The sequence below is a fragment of the Mytilus trossulus genome, chromosome 3 (assembly GCF_036588685.1).
Source record: "Mytilus trossulus isolate FHL-02 chromosome 3, PNRI_Mtr1.1.1.hap1, whole genome shotgun sequence".
NCBI lineage: Eukaryota > Metazoa > Mollusca > Bivalvia > Mytilida > Mytilidae > Mytilus > Mytilus trossulus.
In genome coordinates, this window is record NC_086375.1 from 35,688,402 (window position 1) to 35,711,229 (window position 22,828).

At 30.8% G+C, this 22,828-nt stretch overlaps 2 protein-coding genes across 2 annotated transcripts; both read left to right on the forward strand.

The window, feature by feature from the left end:
* The first annotated feature begins 1,966 nt into the window (after positions 1-1,966).
* On the forward strand, positions 1,967-10,138 carry LOC134711343 (protein lin-52 homolog). Its single transcript, XM_063571888.1, has 6 exons — positions 1,967-2,034; positions 3,960-4,031; positions 4,409-4,443; positions 6,618-6,690; positions 7,678-7,761; positions 9,978-10,138. The coding sequence occupies exons 1-6, from the start codon at positions 2,019-2,021 to the stop codon at positions 10,034-10,036; spliced, it is 339 nt and encodes a 112-aa protein (XP_063427958.1). The 5' UTR covers positions 1,967-2,018; the 3' UTR covers positions 10,037-10,138.
* Positions 10,139-11,696: 1,558 nt separating this feature from the next.
* Positions 11,697-22,828, forward strand: LOC134711344 (uncharacterized). Its single transcript, XM_063571889.1, has 10 exons — positions 11,697-11,890; positions 12,598-12,706; positions 13,543-13,710; positions 14,407-14,639; positions 15,270-15,341; positions 16,020-16,172; positions 16,950-17,060; positions 17,745-17,865; positions 18,422-18,469; positions 20,935-22,828. The coding sequence occupies exons 1-10, from the start codon at positions 11,723-11,725 to the stop codon at positions 21,723-21,725; spliced, it is 1,974 nt and encodes a 657-aa protein (XP_063427959.1). The 5' UTR covers positions 11,697-11,722; the 3' UTR covers positions 21,726-22,828.

Sequence of the window (22,828 nt, forward strand, 5' to 3'; positions counted from 1 at the left end):
CTTCATATTGGAAGGCTGTAATGTGTGACTTGCATATAAATCTGCACATAAAAATGTGTATGTCAATCAGACAGCAACCCAATAAAAAATAAAAAAAATTAGAGAGCAACATACTGTCTTCAACAATAAACAGGTGTCTGCAATATTTCAAGCTCTAAATCACCCCCAGTATATAAATGATGCAATTAATTTAACAGAAGCACCCAAAGATCAAGACTTAATTCTCCAAATAGCAAAAAGAAAAGGTACATTGTATTATAATATATGATATACATGATTTACATGTACTTCTTCTGAAAAGGTTGTCAATTTTAATTTCTGGCACATCTGACATACTAAAAATGAATGCAATCTCAACACTTTGATAACCCTATGAAATAATGAAAAAATAAACATTTAATTCTTATAATTACAATTTTATGATACAATCATAAGATAATGAGTTAGATCAATCTTCTGGTTTGCTTTCATATGCATCGTTGTTATATTGTCATTTGAAGCACATGCAGATAGGAATATTGCATTTTATTTGGAAATCAATTATATTGGAATGCTTCTGAAACATACATGTAACTTCACCATACAGACTAATAAAATTATAAAGTGGATGCTCAAACCTACCAAATGACTTGATTTTAGTAGTAATGGTCCAGAGTATTTTCACTTGTCTTAAACTTCTATCAAACAAACTTCAATTTCAGTCTATATTTAGTTTTCAGATATACATGTATATTAAGTTGTGCAGGTTCAGATAATGTCTGAAATACAGCCCATTTTTATGTTGAGAGTTATTTGCAGGAAAATTGGTACCGTTAATGCTATTACTGGGTTTTAAATGATGGGTTAACAGGAGTCTAATAGTTACACAAAATTTTCATGGAAAGGAGATAACATACCGACTAGATCAAAAGGTATAAAATCTTTAAAAAAGATACACAAAGACAACAAAATTGTCATACCTCTAATTGCAGTGGCATATGCACAAGAACATTGAACAACAATTTAGAAATACATGGATGAATGTTGGTCAGATAATTTAAATGACCATTATAAGTTTTACAGAATACCAAAGATATACCATGCAGTCACTAGATTCTTTAAAAGAAAATAATCTTAAAATATTCTGCACTATATTTTGTGGTGGCCATTTTTATTGGTTTAGCTTCCTCCAACTGTAATGCCTAGTAAATAATCATCCTTTTGTGATCATAGTGGAATATAATAAAATATTGGCAAGAAAATACAAATTTTGGCTTTCAAATTTCAAATCCAGCATTTCTGCAAAATAAACACTCCAGTATTGCTGGAGATATGAAGTTTTCACAAAATGCCTGAATTATGTTGGATTGTTCAAATATCTCCTATTTTTGGCCAAATGTCAAATTTATCCTGCTTTTTTTTCAAAATATAATAAAACAAAATTACAAGATGGATTATTCATGAAATTAATAATTTGTGATATAGTAAGAAATCTATTAGAAAGAATAAAGAGATACAATATGAGAATATAGGCTTTTTAATATGCTATTAAAAAATAAAAAGAATAAATGATGTCACCAAAATGGTTTTCTAAGTGCTAAAAAAAACCCAAGCATTTAAATTCCTTTATTAAAATTTTACTATAAGAGTTATCTCCCGTTATATGACAAAGACCAACAAAAAACAAATGTTCTGTATTTGTAAAAACAGACTTTTTAATACAACAAATCACTTATTTGTCTTTATTCAATTGAACTGTCTCTACATTTGCAGATTTAAGCATGATCCAATAAATAATTTCTTATAAGTTAGAATATATATCCCCCTTTTTAACCTATTTTCAATCCTGTGTGTAAGGGGTAATGACAAGTTTCATGTTTTAATACAGGATTTTATATATTTTATTTTAGATCGGAATTCTGTATCAAGTAAGATTTTTATGGACCGTTGTCAGTTACTTTATTTTGTTGGTTTTAGTCTATAGTAATTCACAAATCCGTCACCGATTTTGACTCTAATATTACTATTTTTTGGCCAAAATGACAACAAATGCGGGTAAATTGAAAGTCAAAAACAATACATTTGTCATAAAGAATACATATTATCCTAATCCATTTAAGGAAAATATTATATTAATCATTAGTGCATTATAAATCTTTCTATCTGTTCTACCAAAAACTCTCACAGTGCCCATATTAAACATAAGTCTTAGACTTATTTATGAGCTTGTCTTCATGTTTAGCTGTTTTTGCAGTTTAGTCCAAAATTCTTCTTCTTCTTCCTTTATAGAACAGCTCTTCAAGGGGAGTATTATAGTACTGTTTTATGAACATGGTCCATGTACACTGATGTAGGCACAACAAAAGTGCGGTGAAGTGCGAATTATTGACAGTGAAAAGGTGCTTCTTCACATGTACATGTAGTCTCAGTTTACTCAGTCTCTGATGTCCAATGGCTGTTTTGCCAGACAAACTGGGGTCCAACAAAATCTTGGACAACTTGTAATAATGTTTAAACAAGATTGAACATCTTTCCAAGTCGACCCACTTGTACACCCCTTTTAAATGATTAAAGGGCTATTTAGCTTCTAGTTGTGGCAGTCCATTCCAAATTGTGTTGGTGTCTGGGGAAAATTAGTATCGATATAATAGTTGGATTGAGTCCAGGTATAAGATTGTGATGATAAGATATTAACTTCATACCAGAGTTGTTATGCTGGCCTACTTGATTACTGATTTAACTGTCCTCTGTTTCCTTTCTTGTTATGTCCATTTTACATTTTTTTTAATACATGTACATGTATCTTAATCTATAAGGGAAATTTGGTTGACCTGATCAGATATTCTAAATATAGAAAAAAGTAGTTTGGAGGTTATTTTCTAATCCATGGATATATTATTGCGCTATGGATTGTATTTTGAAAAGTTTAAAGCTAGGGAAAACATTGAAAATATGGGTGTGTGATAATCTATACGTATACCTTTAGTTAAATGATAGATTCAGTAAGGATTTTCTCATCTGTCAAAACATTTAACTATGACCTACATTGTCCGTAACATGTATGTACACACAGTAACCTGGTAACTGTGTTGAAAATGAAATACTAGTCATGCATTATAAATAAAATTGAAGAAAAAAAGAATAAATTACATAACAATGCTGTTTAGTTCAGGATAATTTAATAAAAAGAGTTTTTATCAAAAAGTAGACATGGTAGAAGTAATGTTTTGGCTTGTGTGTCATAGCAAATGTAGTAAAACAATCACTTAAAGGACTGAAGGATGCCTCCAGGTGCGGGAATTTCTCGCTACATTGAAGACCTGTTGGTGACCTTCTGCTGTTGTTTTTTCAATGGTCGGGTTGTTGTCTCTTTGACACATTCCCCATTTCCATTCTCAATTTTACTTGTATAAAAATACGCTAAAAGTTGATGCAAGTTGAATAGGAAAACTTACTCTTACTTCATTTTGTTTTCCTGTGCTGGATCACAGAGGCGGATTTAGGGGGTGGTTTAAATAGGGAATCACTGAAGCGTGACTGGAGCGGGCCCCCTCTTAGGTCAGTCACTGGGCCCCCACTTATGAAAATTTCTGGATCCGCCACTGGATCATCACAGTTCCATTTTAGTAGACTCAATAATTATGTTTTGATCTTTGCTATGAAACACATCTACATCAGTTTAGCATTTCTTTTACCTAATTTTTTTCGCCTTATTATTTTTTAAGAAAAAGCTTCCTTCCAAGAGTTGATCTTTTTGGTAGCAAATACATATAAAAGTAGAATTTCAAATTTGGGGAGTTGGTCAGATTTTCATTTTAATTTTTATGTTTAAAAAACTTCATATTATATTTTTTCATCATATTGAATCAGAATAAATCAACAAATCTGACACCATTGGGCACTTAAAGGCTTTAAGGAACAGATCGATATTTTCTTAAATTTTTACTCAAAGCAAAGCACTTCATTATATTTTTTTTTAGAAACAGAGGAGCCAGATCTTATGAGCTTTGAGAAGTTGGACAGAGCATCACCAGACCTTTGGCCAGAACAAAGTAAGTTTTTAACACTATAAAAATAGTCACCTGGAAAAAGCTGTTCCCTTTTTATTCATAAGAAAATTCTGTGTACGATTTTTTTCATTGTTTTCTTAAAGGTGTCAAACAATGAATTCACCCACTTCAATTTCAAACATATGTAACAATATCCCTTCCATCACAGAATACATAATATGTAGATGCCTATCTGATGGTCTGACACCTTAACTACAAGTTTGAGAACTTGTGCCATGACAACAAAGCTGTTTGTATTTAGAATTTAGTATTTAGAAGAATACCATTCTGTCAGTTTCATATTATTAAAGATTTAGAATATTATGATAAATTTAAATAAAAACATTAAAATATGAATTACTTGATTTTTATTCTTTCAGTTCCTGGTGTATCAGAATTTGCAGCTGCTAAGAGTGTAAGTAATCATTATTGTAGTGTTGGTAAAACATTTTCACTGTTTCTGTGTACATAAGTTAACAATATAAAAATGAGAAAGAGGCCAGATTAAATAGTCTATGATCGTACTGAAGGGGCATTGTGTTTTCATTACTATTTTTCAATGTTAAAACTATTGAAACTATTAATTCATTTATATAAAAAGAGGATCAGTGTAATTGCATTGAGACAACTCTACACAAAGATCAGATGACTGAGAGGTAAACAACTATAGGGCACTGTACAGCCTTCAACAATGAACAAAATCCATACCGCATTGTCATATATAAAAAACCTTGAAACGACAAATGTAAAACAATTCAAAGAAGAAAAATAATTGCCTGATTTATCTAAAAAAACAAACAATGAGCAAGCACTGAATTATAGGCGCCTGACTTGTGACAGACAAATAAATAACCTTATTATACGATAGTATACTCTATTTTTAAGGTAAAGATTGCATGAAATGCAACCAAACCCTTATGTGACTGACTTGATATCTATATCTTCCAAGGCTTATCACTACCTTTTTGATACACAAAATATAGTGCATTGAACATAACTTTTTATACATCCTTTCCATGAACATTTCCAGAAATTTATCGATGTAACATATGCTCAGATATTCAAGGCACAAAATGGTGTTACACTTGTCAAAAAAATTACTTAACTTTTGCAAGGTGCATGAATCTAATATCTGTTCTAAAAATATAAGTGATGTCATTGTTTAAGTTATCTTTATAAAAATTGGAGTTGTCTTTTCTTGTCTAGAATTGCTGTTCAATCAACTAAAACCAATGCAATATTTAATTTTCCTCCCCCCTTATAAATTGAAGCAATCTCTACCGTTCAGTACTAACAAGCACTTTGATTATTATTTTGGTTTATTATTCATGTTGTTTTATCTTGCTGGTGTTTTTGAAATAATAATCATCTCTCAATACTTAAAAAAACTAATTAGTGAAGGCTTACATGTCGATGATGTGCATAGTACAAAAATATTATCATCCCAAACCATTGTCTTTGATATCTTGTACTAGACTATTATTGGGATGAACCATTTTAAACTGGGTTATTCAAATGGTACATTCACATTTCTTAACCAGATTTACCTGCTCTAAAATAGACTAAGCTGCTAATGGAATAAACAAAAATTTGAGTTTTATTAACTTATACTTAGACATTGCTAAAACCAATATGACTTACGAGGAAATCAGCAATTATAATGAATTCTTAACAAATATTTTGGCTGTTTATTGATTGAGATGATTTAAGTTCAAATGTGTGAACATATTCTATGGTTTATCTGAAAAGAAGGACTCAGCCTTTCATTTTTTCATTAGTTCATCACAAGCAGTATTCACATGTGAACACTTTTCTGGGTTATAACATCTGTGAAATAAAATCACTTATAGTTAAATATTCTAGTTTAAAGAATACTACAGATTATCATCACTCATTCTGTGAGAAGTACAATGTGATCTTGTTTACCTGTTAGATAAATGGACTGAACCAACATGTGTATAAACCACTCTGACAAAGTTTACCTTTTTATTTAAATGAACTGTGCTGTTTTGAGATAAACTATTTTCATCATTGGGAAAAATCAAATGTCCAGTCAAAATTTCTTGAAGAATTACCTTTCTGACTATATCAAATTTCTTTGATATATTGTTAACTTTTTGGTAACATTAAATGTCAACAACATGGAAGTGCATGCTTTTGATGAAGGAATGGATGGATGGCTATTTTACATCCAGTTATTTATAACCCATGTATGAATATGAACCATGCTTTTTACTAGACAAAAGTGCTTAGCTGAATTTTTTTACACATTCTATTTCACAATATAACAGTAAGCATGAAGACATGTCCCCATAGCTGGACTCATTATTCTGAATCAGAGCCACCCATAAGCTTTTACTGTACTCCTGAATGCTACAATGTACTTAGGGCAGCATCATTCAAAGTTTTATTTAAAACAACCCCCAATACATAGTTCTTGCCTACAGCCTTATAACTTTCTTTATCTATAACGTATTGAATGTGACTTTTGAACAAAAAAATATTTTCACTACAATGATCACCCCCTATCTGAATAAAAAAATCAGTCAGGTTTAACAGTTGTATGAATTTATACTGAATACATTGTAGCCTTTATCAGGAACAAGCACACTATCTAAATGGATGACAGAGTTAGAGAATGAAGATATTGGTCTTTTACAAGGTTGGTGTATGCATGATATGAACATAGCTCTAGAAGACACAACAATCACTATGATATAGATTAATTTTTTTTTCTGTAGAAATTTTTCCATATTATTTATTGTACCTGTGTAACACTTTATTTTATTTTCTGAGGATGTATGTCTTTGATGCACAACTTTTTTTAGTAGAATTCTACTCATGGAAGATTGAAACAACCATTACTGTATATGTTAGAAAAAAGCATTCAACATTAAATTTTGAGTCTGTTGTAAAAAACTCAACTGACATGATTGGTTAAATTGAAAGATGGTAAAACATTTATTCTGTCTGATTAACATGATTAAGGGGGCTCGCGGGTCTAAATGATTTTTTTTCATTTAATATAGGATTTTGCTATATTTTTCTATAAATGAACTTTATCTTATCCTTAATAGAAAAATGAAATTAAAAAATGGGGTCACCGTTCATTTACGCTCACAATCTGCCTTAGAAAGAAGCATACATTTTTGATAATGTCCTTTTTTTCTGTTGAACTAATAGGAGAAATAGCGGTAATATCAAAATAAAAAAGAACTAAATTACAGAAATCGCTTAAATTTTACAATTATTTAGTTTATGAACAGCTTATTCGAAAACAACAATAAAAATATAGGTCACCGATGAGTTAAAAAAGATATTTCAATTTTAATGCAAAAAAATGGCATTTTTGCACCAAAGGGAGATAATTTAGAGCCTTTTCAATGATACCGTCATTTAAAAAGTCACCTGGGGTCAACACAAATTGATTTTTTGGAATAATTTTTGTACCATATGATAAAGTAACAACTACTTATTAAAGGCAATTAATAAAATTTGTAATGTAAACTAAAAGTTATTTTTTTTTCTAAAAATCTTATACCCGCGAGCCTCCTTAAATGGAATGTTTCATATTGTTACTTATAAGTATATAGTTATAACAAATGACTAAAAACTTTCTTAGCTGATCTTATTAAGCATTTCATTGTAGAATTTGGAAGCTTGACTACCTCTCAGTTGATGGAGAAAATTCGAGGTTTACAAAACTTGGCGTATCAACTTGGATTAGCTGAAGGTAATCAGTATAGGATATTTGTAGTAATTTTATCATACCTTTATTATCTATAACACAGTCCACTAAAATGAATTTTTTTGGTGATGCTATTTGCCTATATAGATATAATAACTTTTATATATATAGATGCACACTTTATTGAATTTTATATCCCAACATCCCATTCCCTTTGCATATAGAACTAGCCAAATCTGTCCTGATGGATATTTTGTATATGTCTATATATTGAACATATTTTTTTAGTTTATTAATTTATTCCAGTGAAATATAGATTCTTAAACTGCAAAAAGTGTATTATGATATTTCTCCACTTGAGCCAGTTAAATTTAAATTTTAAAGCGCAAGGCTTGCAGAGCTTTTTGAATAATTAAAATTTAACTGTCAAGAGTGGAGAAATATCGTAATACAGGAGTTATAGTGTTAGAATCTGTTTTTCTGATGATTTTTATCCTTCTATTTCAAAGATTTTCAGAAACTTGTGTTCTTTATATACGACGTCATCAGGCATGGTTGCCTTTTTTCTTGACATCACAATAGGAAATTTAAGAAAAAAACAAAACATTTTGATGTCACAATCAAATTTCGACTTATCATTTGCTGAGAACAGATATTTCACTAGTGAGGAGAATATTTTTCTCACTCCGGTCAAGAAATGTGAAAATAGCACAAAAATTAGAGAAACATATCTTCACAAGATACCAAGAAAAATGGTGTTCTTGTTATTGTTTCTTATGTTTCACAAAAATTGAAAATGTTGGTTTATCTGTAGTACTAGTGATTTAGTTAAATGATCTCCCCCTGAATTAGACATTTTTGCATGATTTACAGTTTAATTATCTCCCCCTGAATTAGACATTTTTGCATGATTTACAGTTAAATTATCTCCCCCTGAATTAGACATTTTTGCATTTACAGTTTAATTATCTCCCCCTGAATTAGACATTTTTGCATGATTTACAGTTTAATTATCTCCCCCTGAATTAGGCATATTTTGCACAAGTAATCATTCTTGGGCATATAACTTTTTTTTAATTATATTAAACTTGTCAATTTTTACACATTTCTATATACAATTAAGAAATGGTATTCAATGTGAAAACCAACTTCTAGAATTAAATCTATAATCATAAATAATAATTGTCCCAATCTGCAAAGTTTTTTAGCTCACCTGGCACAAAGGGCCAAGTGAGCTTTTCTCATCACTTGGCGTCTGTCATCCGTTGTTGTTAACTTTTACAAAAATCTTCTTCTCTGAAACAACTGGGCTAAATTTAACCAAACTTGGCCACAATCATCAGTGGGGTATCTAGTTTAAAAATGTGTCTGATGACCCTGCCTGCGAACCAAGATGGCCAATATGGCTAAAAATAGTACATAGGGTAAAATGCAGTTTTTTGCTAAAATATCAGAAACCAAAGCATTTAAAGCAAATCTGACAAGAGAAAAACATTCGATAGGTCAAAGTCTATCTGCCCTGAAATATTCAGACCAATCAGGCAACCCGTTGTTGGGTTGATGCCCCTAAAGTTGTAATTTTCAGAAAATTTTGCAGCTTTTGGTAATTATCTTGAATATTATTATAGATAGATATAAACTGTAAACAGCAATATTGTACAGCAAAGTAAGATCTACGAAATAAGTCACATGATCAAAATGGTCAATTGGCCGCTTAAGGAGTTATTGCCCTTTATAGTCAATTTTTAACAATTTTCATTAATTTTGTAAATTTTGTAAATCTTTATTCATTTATGGTATATGCACATAGACCAAGTTGAGGGACACAGGCTCTTTAGAGCCTCTAGTTACTCAAGTGAGCTTCATCTTTTTTGTGCCTTACTCCCAAATCTAGTATAAAAAAGGTTTTCACTCTGCCTAATGCCTATCTGTCCATAAGTTTGTGTGTCTGTTAGATTTGTACACCTTTTCTGTAATGCTCGACCTATTGATAAGATATTTGATATTGTAAGATGCTTTGTTCTGGTTGAGAGAATTTGCTTTAAAAAGTTATGGATCTAAAATGTACAAAATTATTTTTTAAACGTATTGGGTAAAGATGTTTATAGTTCAACCATTCAAAGTTACAGATCAATTTTGAGTTTTTGTCCAGGTGCATTATTTTGCAGGTGTTATAGTCTTTTAAATAAAATAAAAGTTGTATGCACTTTTTTAAAATTTATATTGTGTTTATAATAATTATATAATTTTTATACTTTCAGCCAGAGAAATGACAAGAGGGAAGTTCCTGGAAATATTACAGAAGAATAAAAAATCCTGATTTGCCAACTGGCAACATTATTGACATTATGTGTATTGACTTAAATTTCTACTGATCATTGTAACCATTTAATTTATAATAAAACATAGAATACTTTTAAAATTTCTAAACCTGTTAATAATTCACATCTGGATTTTGAAAACAAATATATATATATTAAAATCTACAAAGGCTTGCTATATTAAGTTTTTGTGCTTTTCTTTAGTATTTTCTGAAATTTTCAATAGTACCGTCTGCTCTTGCTGTTTTTTACCCCCTTTGGGTCTTGTGGTCTAGTGGTCTAGTGAAAGTGTGATTACTTTAAGTGCAGGAGATCATGTGTTTATGATTGCCATTCTGGGTCTAGCCCAAGACTTTAAAATTGTATTTGTTGCATTCATTAAGCATTTAGGAATAAGAACAAGACAGGCTGGTTTGGGTTAAAAAAAGATGAATTTATATACAGAAGAAGCTTCCATGACAATGAGAAACAATGACAGAAAAAAGTTCACAACTAATCATCAATAATTCATAAATATACAAAATAAACCAATCCACAGTAGTAACTTATACTGTGGATTTATTTATTTTCCGTGGTACCAATTTCCTTGGATTGCGGAAAACTTGCCATTACTTGAATTTATAATTTCAGCTTTTGCCAACTTTTGCATACAACCTGATAGAAAATTTTGTAATACATTTAACATTTAAATTTGTGGTTCACCTGTAGTAACGAAATCCATGAAAATTGGTTACCAAAGAATAATTATGAATCCACAGTAATTCAACAAATATGAGAAACAACAAAGTTGCAACCACAAGGAGTTAATAACAAACACCTAAAAATCTAAGTAAACAAACCAAAGAAAGCAACTGACAAACACATAGAAAATTAAGTAGACCTACCAAAGAGAGTAACTGACAAAAGAAAATACTGAGATCATGCAATTAATAATCCAAAGGAAAAACATCAATTACATTTGGTTGATGGCAAGTAGAAGAAAACCATAATCCTTCTCTAATATCAAGAAAAGAAAAAAATTTGAGTAACTGGAAAAAACAAGAAACCTACAATCTAAAACATATAAGTCTGAAATGATGGCAGAGTCACCAGTGTATTACACTATTTTTAATATAAGGGAATAAAACTAAAGAAGTTATACCTGTATTCTTTTCAAACAGAGCATGTTAGACTAACAGTATTTTATATCCAAGATACATATTAAGTGTTGTTGATGTGAAAAGATAGTTGAGTTAATAAACCTTTAAGATGACTTTTTAGCTTAACATTTTCCTGAAACAAATGAGGAAGAGCATAATAAAAAAAATTGCAGATTATAACCCTTCCCTTGTTCTTCTCAACCTCTTACAATGTGACTCTTATTTCAGAATGCAGCATTCTTCAATTTATGTAAAAAAAAAAGTCAAGATAAACTAATAAAAAAGGGTAGGACCAAATAGTGACAAAAAATAAAAAGGTAGGACAGAGATAACAGCTAAAAAAAAAGCAAGTCAAAATGTTTTATCCTTAGCACTTATATGTTATCACAATTGCATTTAACAAGGTTACCCGTTTGACATCGAAATCAACACTTTACCATTAAAATATGACTAGTTCCCTGTTAGTCTACATTGCGTTATATCAACTACAGTGTACAAGAGACCAGTTTTGTAATGATCAGTGAATTTTTAAGAAAAATAATACAAATGACTAGACTTTCAAAGATTTTAGTTGGCTTTTGGTCAAGAACCCAACCATTTCAGTCCAGTGGAAAGGTTGTCACAGCCCAATGGAGGAGATCTTGTGCATCAATAGCTCCAGCAGTTCGCGTTGCAGAGAGAAGTCAGATTCAGGACAGTGAAGATGAAATTGAGGTATTTGAACAGTTATGTCATTAATTTTGCATTCCTTTAAAGCGTTTTTAAATATTTGAACATCAACATTTTTTCTGTAATCATCAACCTATAATTCTGTATGATACCGATATAATGCTTAAAAAAATAGCTTTATAAAAGGGGGCGTGAAGCACAGGCACTTTTTTCTCTCAATAAGGGTTTTTATTATCCACACTCGTATGATAAATCCCAATAGTGTGGCTAGTAATCCCCTTTTTGACAGAAACAAGTGCCTGTAGCGTGAAGGTTGGGTGAACATTGATGATAAATATCCTTGCGGGAAATCTCTTGTGACAAATCTGAACTTGAACTGAGCTTTGCATGATTAACATTTTTGAACTAGCTAATGTTGCAAGAACATCTACCCTTAGGTAAAAAATGTTGATTAACAAAATGTTTGAAGCGCAAGCTGTGAAGTGAAGTCATATATTTAAAAATTCTTTGATTTACAGGAAAGCATTACCTTCAGCAGTGACGCAAAAACGAATAAGGTTGACATTGTTTTCTTGGCGAACATGTTATTACAGTATTGTACAATTATATATATCATCCTCAAAATATCAGTCTTAACAACATATTAACAAAACCTTAAATCAAGAGTGTTATATAAATATAGGACATGTATCATGTATATATGGGTACATGTATATGATTATGTTCTTGATGATGTTTTATTATTCTTTTAGGTAAAATCAAAGCTAAAGGCAACTGGGATATCTCCTAATCTAACAGATAAATTTGGAAGACATCATACATATCTTAGAATTTCTCTCACAGAAAGGTGCAATCTAAGATGTAAGAAATATTTTATACATGTTTTGAATTGGCAACTTAAGAAGGCAGTAAAGAGTGGTAGTTTTATCCATTCATCTGCATATCAATTTAGTTTGCTTATTGTAACTAATATAATGTTTATAGACATAAGGAGATGTTGTATGAATGCCAATTAGAAAACTTTCCACCAGACTCTATTAACCATGGAGAATTTTTAATAAAAATAATGGTAACCATCCGGAACAAAAGCAATTGAAGGTCAACTTCATGTAACTACCTTAAAATTGAGCATAACAATTTAAACAAGAAAACAAACAGCCTCAATCTATATCATGTATATGACAAAATATTATTGGAAAAACAAAATCATCCCTTTTCTTATTAACCTGACCTGTATGTAGAGTTCATCGAATATCTCAGAACACCTCTAGTACCTAATGACAAAACATAGCTGTCTGTCTCTATTAAACATTTCTATAAAAACCTCATGCTTCACCACCAAAGGCCTCTGGGGACTTGCGGTTGCATGTTCACCTCAAGTGTTGGAGTGTATGGGTTCTAATCTCGTCCGGGTCAAACCAAAGACTTTTAAATTGGTATTTGCTGCTTCTCTGTTTAGCGCTCGTCAAAAGGAATAAGAGCAAAGACTGGTTTACTATGAGTCAGAATGATATGTCTAGGTAAGGTGAAATGTCTAACTTATCATTTAATGTCTTCCTGTAAACTAGTACCATTTTACTGTTTTATGTACTTCTTTATACCACTGTTTTTACAAAGGTTCTCAGAATAGATAGTTTGTGAGTCATTGAAATGAAGTAAATATTTATAACAATTAAATATTATATTTTATACTGTAGGTCAATACTGCATGCCTTCAGATGGAGTAGAATTGACACCAAAACAAAAATTATTGTCAACAGGGGAGATAATCAAGTTATCAGAACTCTTTGTCAAAGAGGGAATACAAAAGATACGACTAACAGGAGGAGAACCTTTAGTCAGATCTGATCTTATTGAAATCATTGGTAGGTTAATATTTAGATTTGCATAGAATGTTAAGTTTTATTTCAGAATGATAATAGAAAATAAAGTGTGTGGGTAAGCAAATTTAGTGTTGACTCCCAAGAAGTTTTTTAAAGTAAATTCAAAAGTACGATGTTGTAACTTCTGGCCAGATTTAGTTTGGGTCAAAGTGTGAAAATTTGAATATTTGAATTTATAAATAACCAACAAATTATAGTTTTGAATTGTCATCAGATCTAATGAATCAAGTTCTTGTAATAAATCACTATGGTTGACATGATTGGTAAATGATGATGCAAAAAACCTTTAACAATTTTAAAATGTCTGCTAAAAAAGAGAAACATAAAATATCTTTTGTCCTATAGATGTATGTGAGAATGTGTTATCTTAATATTTACTTTATGAAACATTTTTTTAGAAAATATAGGCTTTAGCAATAAATAGTGCATTTATCAATCAGAATTAGATAAGGACAATAAAAACATGAAATGAAACTATATGAAAAAGAAAAAAAAAGAAAGGAAAAATCTTCTTTTGACCAATGTCATCTTATATTATGATTATGCTTATGACATCTGTAGAAACCAAAAAGTAAAGAACCTCAAATATATATATTTTTTTTAATTCCAAATCTGGGGTAAGTAGTACATTTAATATACGAACAGTGCGTATAAGAGATGTTTCTATAATAATTACAGGTGCTTTAAATGACCTGCGTCCACATGGGTTAGAAAACATTGCAATGACAACAAACGGCATTACATTAGCAAGAAAATTACCTCAGTTGAAAGCCAATGGGCTTGATAGTCTCAATGTTAGTTTAGATACATTAATTCCTGCAAAGTTTGAGTTTATAACCAGAAGAAAAGGATGGGATAGAGTAATGAAAGGGATAGATACCGCTGTAGAGCTGGGATATGGTCCAGTAAAGGTAAAAGTTTAATTATAGATATTGGAGACTAACATATTATATATATAATTATATTAAATTGAATTTGGTTGATTGACCTATAGATGTTTTAAATGTTGTTAGATTTAATAAGATAAAGAATGGAAATGGGGAATATGTCAAAGAAAGATCAGATTATGTCTCATTAACAGATTTGATATTTTCCCACATTTATTTATAGATCCTTATCCATAGATATAGGAAGATGTGTTGTGAGTGCCAATGAGACAACTCTCCAATCAAATAACAATTTAAAAAAGTAAACCATTGTAGGGCAATGTACTGCCTTCAACACAGAGCCTTGGCTCACACCGAACAACAAGCTATAAAGGGCCCCAAAATTACTAGTGTGAAACCATTCATTCATGCATCATTTCTCCCACCTTTTGTTTTTACTGACACTTTTGAATTAGCAGACAGTGACTAAGATCACTAAAATGCTGTTTTCTACATCAAAGTGGGTAAGAACTTTTAGGGCGATAGGTTAATATTTTATTGTAACATTTCTGTTATTCTTTTTTTGAATGATGAAATGTGAAATGGAATGTATAGATGTAAGTTGTGTATTATAATTTGAAACATAAGAAAAAATGTGTACTTTGTGTATTACAGGTGAATTGTGTGGTAATGAGAGGTGTCAATGAAGAGGAAATCTGTGATTTTGTTGCATTGACAGAAAAAAAGGTATGGAACTTAAAAATGAAAATAAGAAGATGTGGTATGATTGCCGATGAGACAACTCTCTGCAAGAGACCTAATGACATAGAAATAAACAAATATAGGTCACTGTATGGCCTTCAACAATAAGTTAAACCCATACCATGTAGTCAGCTATAAATGCTCTGAAATGGCAAATGTAAAACAATTCAAACGAGAATAGTAACAATAACAGCCTGATTTATGTACAAAAAAATGAATGAAAAACTAATGTGATATTCAGCAACAAATTACAACCACTGTATTACAGGTTCCTGACTTGGAACAGGCACATACAGAATGTGGCAATGTTAAGTTCATATTTTTAAACATTGTTCAAATCTGTCATTTATGAACCCTAGGTCTTCGTCATGTTTAATGAACCAAATAAAGGGTCATTCTTATTACAGATGATGATAATTGAAAACTGTATTAAACTAGGACAATATTTTGTCAACCTGACACTTAAATGAGCTGGACGCAAGTTGCAATACACTGAAATTTTGTTGTACAGACAAAAAGTTAGACATTTTGATTATAGGACACAATGTAGAAATGGCTTGTAATAATGTAAAAAATCAAACTAAGAGAAACTATTATGAAATATTGAAAATTTCTTTAGGAATCACTTAATGTTTTGATATGATTTTTAAATATTTATTTTAGAATGTTGACATTAGATTTATTGAGTATATGCCATTTGATGGCAATAAATGGAATTTTAAGAAGATGGTGTCATACAACGAAATGTTAGACATTATTAAAACAAGATGGCCAGATTTTCAGAGAATACAAGACAGACCAAATGACACTTCAAAAGTATGTAGACATAATGTACAATTTTATTAGATATGGGACTTTTAAAATCATTTGAATTTGTATGCATCATGCAGACATCTTTCTCTTTTCTTTGTATAGATTAGACGGTTGGTTTTCCTGTTTGAATTGGAACTCATACCACATCTTCCTATATTTATCTTGTATCTTCATGCATTTCACATTCAATCTTTTATGGTAATATTCTTTACAAAGCACAAAAATGTTGGCATTCACCTCAAAAGCTAAAAAAATCTTTTAACAGACTTATTCCTGTGCTTATCCAGTAACTTTTGTGGTATCACAATAGCAATGGCTAAAACAGTTTTCTCCTACAAAATGATCATCTGGTAAAACATTTTAACAAATTGCTCAAGTGAAAGATTTTCAGTGTTAAGTGAGTGCTGGGAAGTAATAATACTTTCCATTCAGCTCCAGTTAGATGATGTCTCTGTCATAAACTACAAACAAAATAATGACTTACTATAATATAAGTCAAATTTATTTATCAAATATTAAGCTAAATTTGTTCAGGAAGTGAAAATAAGATCTTCATATTTAATAATTCTTGTATCAAAAAGAGATGGAAGATAGCGCATAGGTCAAAGAGAAACTGGCAATGCCATGTCAAAAAAAAATAATGACCAGAAAACAACAGTCTTAAATACTACTGTGGAAAGAAAAGTAGGAAATAGGATCATTTACTTAAAATTTAGGTATCTTTATGTTCTGTTTGCATGAATTTGATAGTGTATTAATACATGGAAAATTATTTTCTAGGCTTACAAAGTGCCAGGATTTGAAGGACAAGTTGGTTTCATTACATCAATGAGTGAACATTTTTGTGGATCCTGCAATAGACTTAGGATGACTGCTGATGGTAACTTGAAGGTATTTTATTTTAACAATAGCCCTTACAAATATGCATTTTCCTTAACTCACAATACTTATCTCATCTGGATATTTTCAACTACCTTCATTATTTTATAACTTTAATAAGCTGACATAAATGTCACTCTTGTAAGGAATTACTTACCTAGATTGTTTTGAGGATTAAATTGATAATTGGCCTTTTCAGAATCTAAAGGACTATGGGTAATCTCATTGTTTATACACCAAAATGAAAATAACGTTATGTCATTGGTTGACTTTCTTATCATCGCTATCCTTTAAAATGTATACATTTTTACGGTATTTTTGTAAGCTTCAACCTATAAAAATACTGTCTTTGTCCTATTAAAAATGAAATAATTCCTTCGTGTCATGCTCTATGCTCATTTTAACATGGGTAGGCATTAGATTTGCCCACATTTTACACCTGGCTAACACTCAGTGTAAAATATCGACAAATATAATGCCTACCCAAGTTAAAATGAGCATAGAGCATGACACGAAGGAATTATTTCTTAATTATACCTACTGCGCATGAACATTTTTTATAATATAACACATTTCTATGTTAATTGAGTAAATGAAAAGAAAACAATAAAATTATTAACACTAACACTGAACAAAATTTTAAAGTTAAAGGGACTTTTGCTATGAAGATATTTAAAAAAAGTTTTTTCATGACAGGTATGTTTGTTTGGCAATTCCGAGGTTTCTTTACGAGATATGATGAGAAATACTGATAATGAGACAGAGATACTGGATGTGATTGGAGCAGCTGTCCAAAGGAAGAAAAAACAACATGCAGGTGAATACTGTCAAATAATAGATAAGATAGTGCCCTGAATTGACATACCCGTAGCCAGGGGGGTTCGGGGGGTTCTTCAAAAACAAATAAGCACTGTTAAAGTCAATGTTCTGTTTAAATTTTGACTGTTAAAGTTGAGTTTGTGGCTACAACCTGATTGATATAGTTAAAATATAGTTTTGAAAGATTTTTTATACTTTTTTAAGAAGTATCTTAAGATTCATATAATTGTGAATAAAGAAAAATTCCCATACTGTACTATATGTAATTGGTCAGGACTTTGATGATGCATTTTTAAAAATCTATATTTTATAGTTCATCACTCAATCAAGAATTTCATTTTGTAGTTGTCATTATATTAATTGTGCATTATAGGGATGCAAATTTTTATTTTATATATTTAAAGGAAAATTACCAAGTCCTAGATATTCCTCCAAGAAAACCCTCTCTTCTTGTTAGAAAACTTTTTTTTTTCACATTTTAATGTTTTATATGTAGATTTTCTCAATTATTACTTTTTCAAGTAAAATAATTTGACTTTTATTTGATTTTGTAGGAATGTTTGATCTTGCCAAAATGAAGAACAGACCTATGATATTAATTGGTGGGTGAAGATTAGTAAGTAAAGGGAGATCTCAAAGTAGAATACGATTTTTACTATTCTATAACCAATCAAAAAAAGTAAAGAACATACTTATTATTGCTAGATCTTGCTACATTCACAGAAAGCATGTTTAATTTTCACCAAGATAACTTATATACAAATCTAAAGAAAGATTTGTTGTACATTAAACAATTATACATATAAATTACGAACATGCTATACAAAATTTACCTAAGTTTAGCAGTAGTGTGCTAGCAATGATTTCATGTTGTTTTACAACTAGAACCAATAGTGTACATATGATTTTAGCTTGGGTTAATCAGGATTCAGGAAGCTAGTTTTCTAGTTTGAATTGTTTCACAATTTGTCATGTTTGGGCCATTTATGACTGACTTTTGGTATTTGTTATGTATTTTGCTCATTGGAGATTATTGTCCATTGACCTTTAGTTGCTAACATTCACTTAATATGGAAATTTGTGGATAAGTGCTTACAATCGTGCCACATCTCCTTATTTATATAGTAATTCACTTCTTTTTAATTTTTTAGATTATTTTTTATATGGAAATATCAAATTTTAATCAAGTTCCTCGTTCTAAACAGTATTAATGTCTGAGAGATTAATTTAAAGAGAGGCAGAATAAACCAAAGGAATACTCAAATTCATAATAAATTGAGAATGGAAATGGGGAATATGTCAAAGAGACAACAACCTGCAGAAGAGCAGAAAACAGCCAAAGGCCACCAAAGGCTTTTCAATGCAGCAAGAAAGTCCTACACCCTGAGGAGTGCCTATTAGTCTACTACAACACCATTACACAAGATGTAACAAATTACTAAAAGACAAACAACAGTATACAAAACAAAAAAGAAAATAAGGACTAACCTACCAGGTGTGATCTCAGGTGCTCTAGAAGGATCAGCAGATCCTACTCAACATGTGTCACATACAAGAGGACAGTATTATGGTTACAACAATTGGTACATATCTGTTTTCAGATGTGAAACTGATATTCCATAATTAACTCATGATGTTGTCGTTGTCCTTAAAATCCAAATTCTAATTGAACTGAATTGTTGAAATATCACTTTAATCTCTCAGGAAAATATAAAGTATGATTCAGAATACTTTAAGTTCCCAAATCTTAGGGATGTTTTTATTGTTGTGAAAATTGGGACACCTAAGGAATTGCAAAAATAAAAACGTTATTTAGAATTACAATAGGGTTATTTGTGTGCAGCATTACCCTCAAAATTTTGTAATTTGAAACATATCAAAACCATTATAGAATGGAAGGCAGTATTTGTCAGCACCCGCCACCCAGACAATTGTAATTGAGAATTATAGTGCACAACCCCCCCTTTAAATTTTTTTTTCTGGAATAGCCCTAAGCTAGACCAGAGATTTAAGTAAGATTGTATACTCCATTGACCTGGCAGCTTGATTTTAACACACGATCACTTGTCGCTAATCAACTAAGAACACAGATCACCATTCAACTTCATTTTACTGGTGTTTTTTAGAACAAGGTTTCCTTATTGAAAGTAGGTTCTTATGCTGTTTACAAGGTGCATTCAATCAAATTTACTATATCTGAAGTGGTGTGCATCTTAAATAAATATATATATATGTATATCAAGTTGTCGAAAAATAATACTTACTAATTTTTGAAAATAATGAAATTATTGATTTTGGCATTGATTCTGACAATAGTCGATTTGTCAATAACCGATTAGATTCTCTTATTACACACTTTTTAAACAAATTACATCTCTTTGTCAATCGTAGACTGGTTCCATACCGGACAAAATTGGCTTTTGCCAATGCAAAGTATGATGAATTGAAAGTGATGTATCGGCGGTTTAACTAATTTTTCATAAAAAATAATTTCTGATGTCAAAAGTATTTAGATTAACAACAAATAAATGTAATCAAAAGATTTGAAAGCCTTGGATGTTACTCACATTACGAACAGGTAAATTTGCTCGTTCTGCTAGCTCTACGTTATAAATGAAAATTAATGTCCCTCATAACGGAGACAACTTAAAGAGGAATCTCTTATTACAGGGTCAATTACGGGAATTGGCAAATAGCCTATTGTTTTATTTTATTTTTTAATCTGTCAAGGGACATAAGTGTGGGTGTTAAATAGATAAACAGGAGTAATACATACTTAGTTAAGTTTTTGCTGTTTCTTACCATTTATGGAAGGCTTTACTCATCTCTATCGTAAGTCTTTACTCCTCTCTTATGTAAGGCTTTACTCATCTTTTATGTAAGGCATATGGTGCCCCCTAAGTAGGGGGGCTACTTGGAAAACTTGGAGAAGTTTTAAAATTATAAGATTTTTCAAATGAATAGATTCAAAAAGCTGAAAATGTGCCAAATACCCTAGATCCTCAATCTGCCTCCTTATTTTCTGACATTAGTAATTATAACTTACTTAGATTGTCTTTAATTTCAGGAAATCGACAGAAATTTGATGGTCTTCCTTTCGCCAAGTCAAGAATCTTCAACATTGTGAATCATTTAAACCAGACAATTAAACCAAATTATGCCATGATGGCTGTAAGAAATTTACACATCGATGAAAACAGTGCCTTCAAATATTGGGAAAAAGAACAAGCTGAAAAAGACTATGTGACAGAAAATTATTGGGAAACAAAATTATCAGAAGATTCTTCGGTAGAAAAGGGAGATAATAAGCACACCACCGCCATTGGTGATCATGTTTTTAATTCAAATGACAATTATTCTAATAAGCAGAGCTGTGATAAACAATTAACCCATGTTGATTCTTCTGGAAAAGCTAAAATGGTTGATGTTGGTGGGAAAAACGAATCATATAGAGTTGCTATGGCAACGGCAACTATTATTTTAGGGAAAGAAGCATTTGACCTACTGAGAGATAATAAGATAAAGAAAGGTGATGTTCTCTCAGTGTCCAATATTGCAGGAATTATGGGAGCTAAAAGAACCCATGATCTTATACCACTTTGCCATAACATTCCATTGTCCAAGGTTAGTGTCAACTTCATGTTAGAAAAGACAACCCAGAGTGTGATCATAACCTCTGAAGTTAAAACTTATGGCAAAACCGGTGTAGAAATTGAAGCCATAACAGCTGTCAGCATTGCAGCAGTTACTATATATGATATGTGTAAGGCAGTAACTAAGTCGATGATTATAACTGATATTAAACTTTTACATAAATCAGGAGGTGCAAGTGGCCAGTATAATATAGGAGAAAATTAAGAAACATTCAAATAGTGTCACCTTTCATCATTGTTAGAACATTGATTAGAAAATCATTGATCCTTTTTCAATGCTGATATTTGTTTCAAATATACTGTGGATTCATTTATTTTCGTCGGTACAAATTTTCTTTGATACAGGAAAACTTGTATGTTTTTGTGGATATTTACTTTCATCGTTTTGCCGAGGTCTGCATACAAGCTTATTGAAAATTTGTCATTCCTTGAACATTTAATTTCATGGTTTACCTTCAACCATGAAATCCACGAAAATTGGTATCCAATGAATAATAATGAATCGTTAGTAGTTGAATATGGTTGTGCATACTTAAATATGGTTGAAGTTTGATTGTTCTTTAAAGTTTAAATCTTGTTTTTATTTTATTTGTTTTTATGCCCCTGTCACTAAGTGATACAGTATTGGGCAGTAACCATGTTTTCTTCCTTCTGAAATCAAATAGGTATCCAATTTTTTTATCCTTTGAGGGGAAAGTTTACTGTTTTCCTATGATTTTTCGTGTAAAGAAAATGTAAAGCAGTTAATTTCCCCTCAAAGTTGTGCTGATTTTAAAGCTTGTTATTAATTCTTTACGTTGCTCTTACTTGACTTGATACAAGGATGTACTAGTTAACACCTGTCTATTGTTCAATCTAAAATGCCATTTTAATTTGCCAAGTTTTGCCTGATGTGTGAAACGTTAACTGTTTATGGTCTATTGGCATGATTGTGGAAGGGTGAAATTTCATGTTGGCATAGCAATCAAATATAATACCTCTTTTCCATTGTATGGATTATTTTTTTTATATCACTCATCCATTATTTTCTTTAAGTACCTGCAAGTTGTGGCATTTCTGAATCTGCATTTTTTCCCCACGTGGTTTGTTTTCATTCTATTAAAATATGATGAATGTGTCATTTGTAAGATTTTAACTTTCTTTGAAATCCATTGCATTAAATTGTCATTATGTTTCAAGTTTGTAAAGAAAAGATTATTCAATTTGGTATAGCATTTTATGAAGCTGTCCCACTTTATGCTGACAGAAAATAATCAATTTCATTTCTTGAGGTATTGCTTACAATACACCTTATCACTATTTAGTCTT

Coding starts and splice junctions, on each gene's coding strand:
- LOC134711343 (XM_063571888.1), top strand. Junction 4,032..4,408: donor AGACCTTTGGCCAGAACAAA/GTAAGTTTTTAA, acceptor TTATTCTTTCAG/TTCCTGGTGTATCAGAATTT. Junction 7,762..9,977: donor TCAACTTGGATTAGCTGAAG/GTAATCAGTATA, acceptor TTATACTTTCAG/CCAGAGAAATGACAAGAGGG.
- LOC134711344 (XM_063571889.1), top strand. CDS start 11,723: ATGACTAGACTTTCAAAGATTTTAGTTGGCTTTTGGTCAAGAACCCAA. Junction 13,711..14,406: donor TGATCTTATTGAAATCATTG/GTAGGTTAATAT, acceptor TAATAATTACAG/GTGCTTTAAATGACCTGCGT. Junction 15,342..16,019: donor TTGCATTGACAGAAAAAAAG/GTATGGAACTTA, acceptor TATTTATTTTAG/AATGTTGACATTAGATTTAT.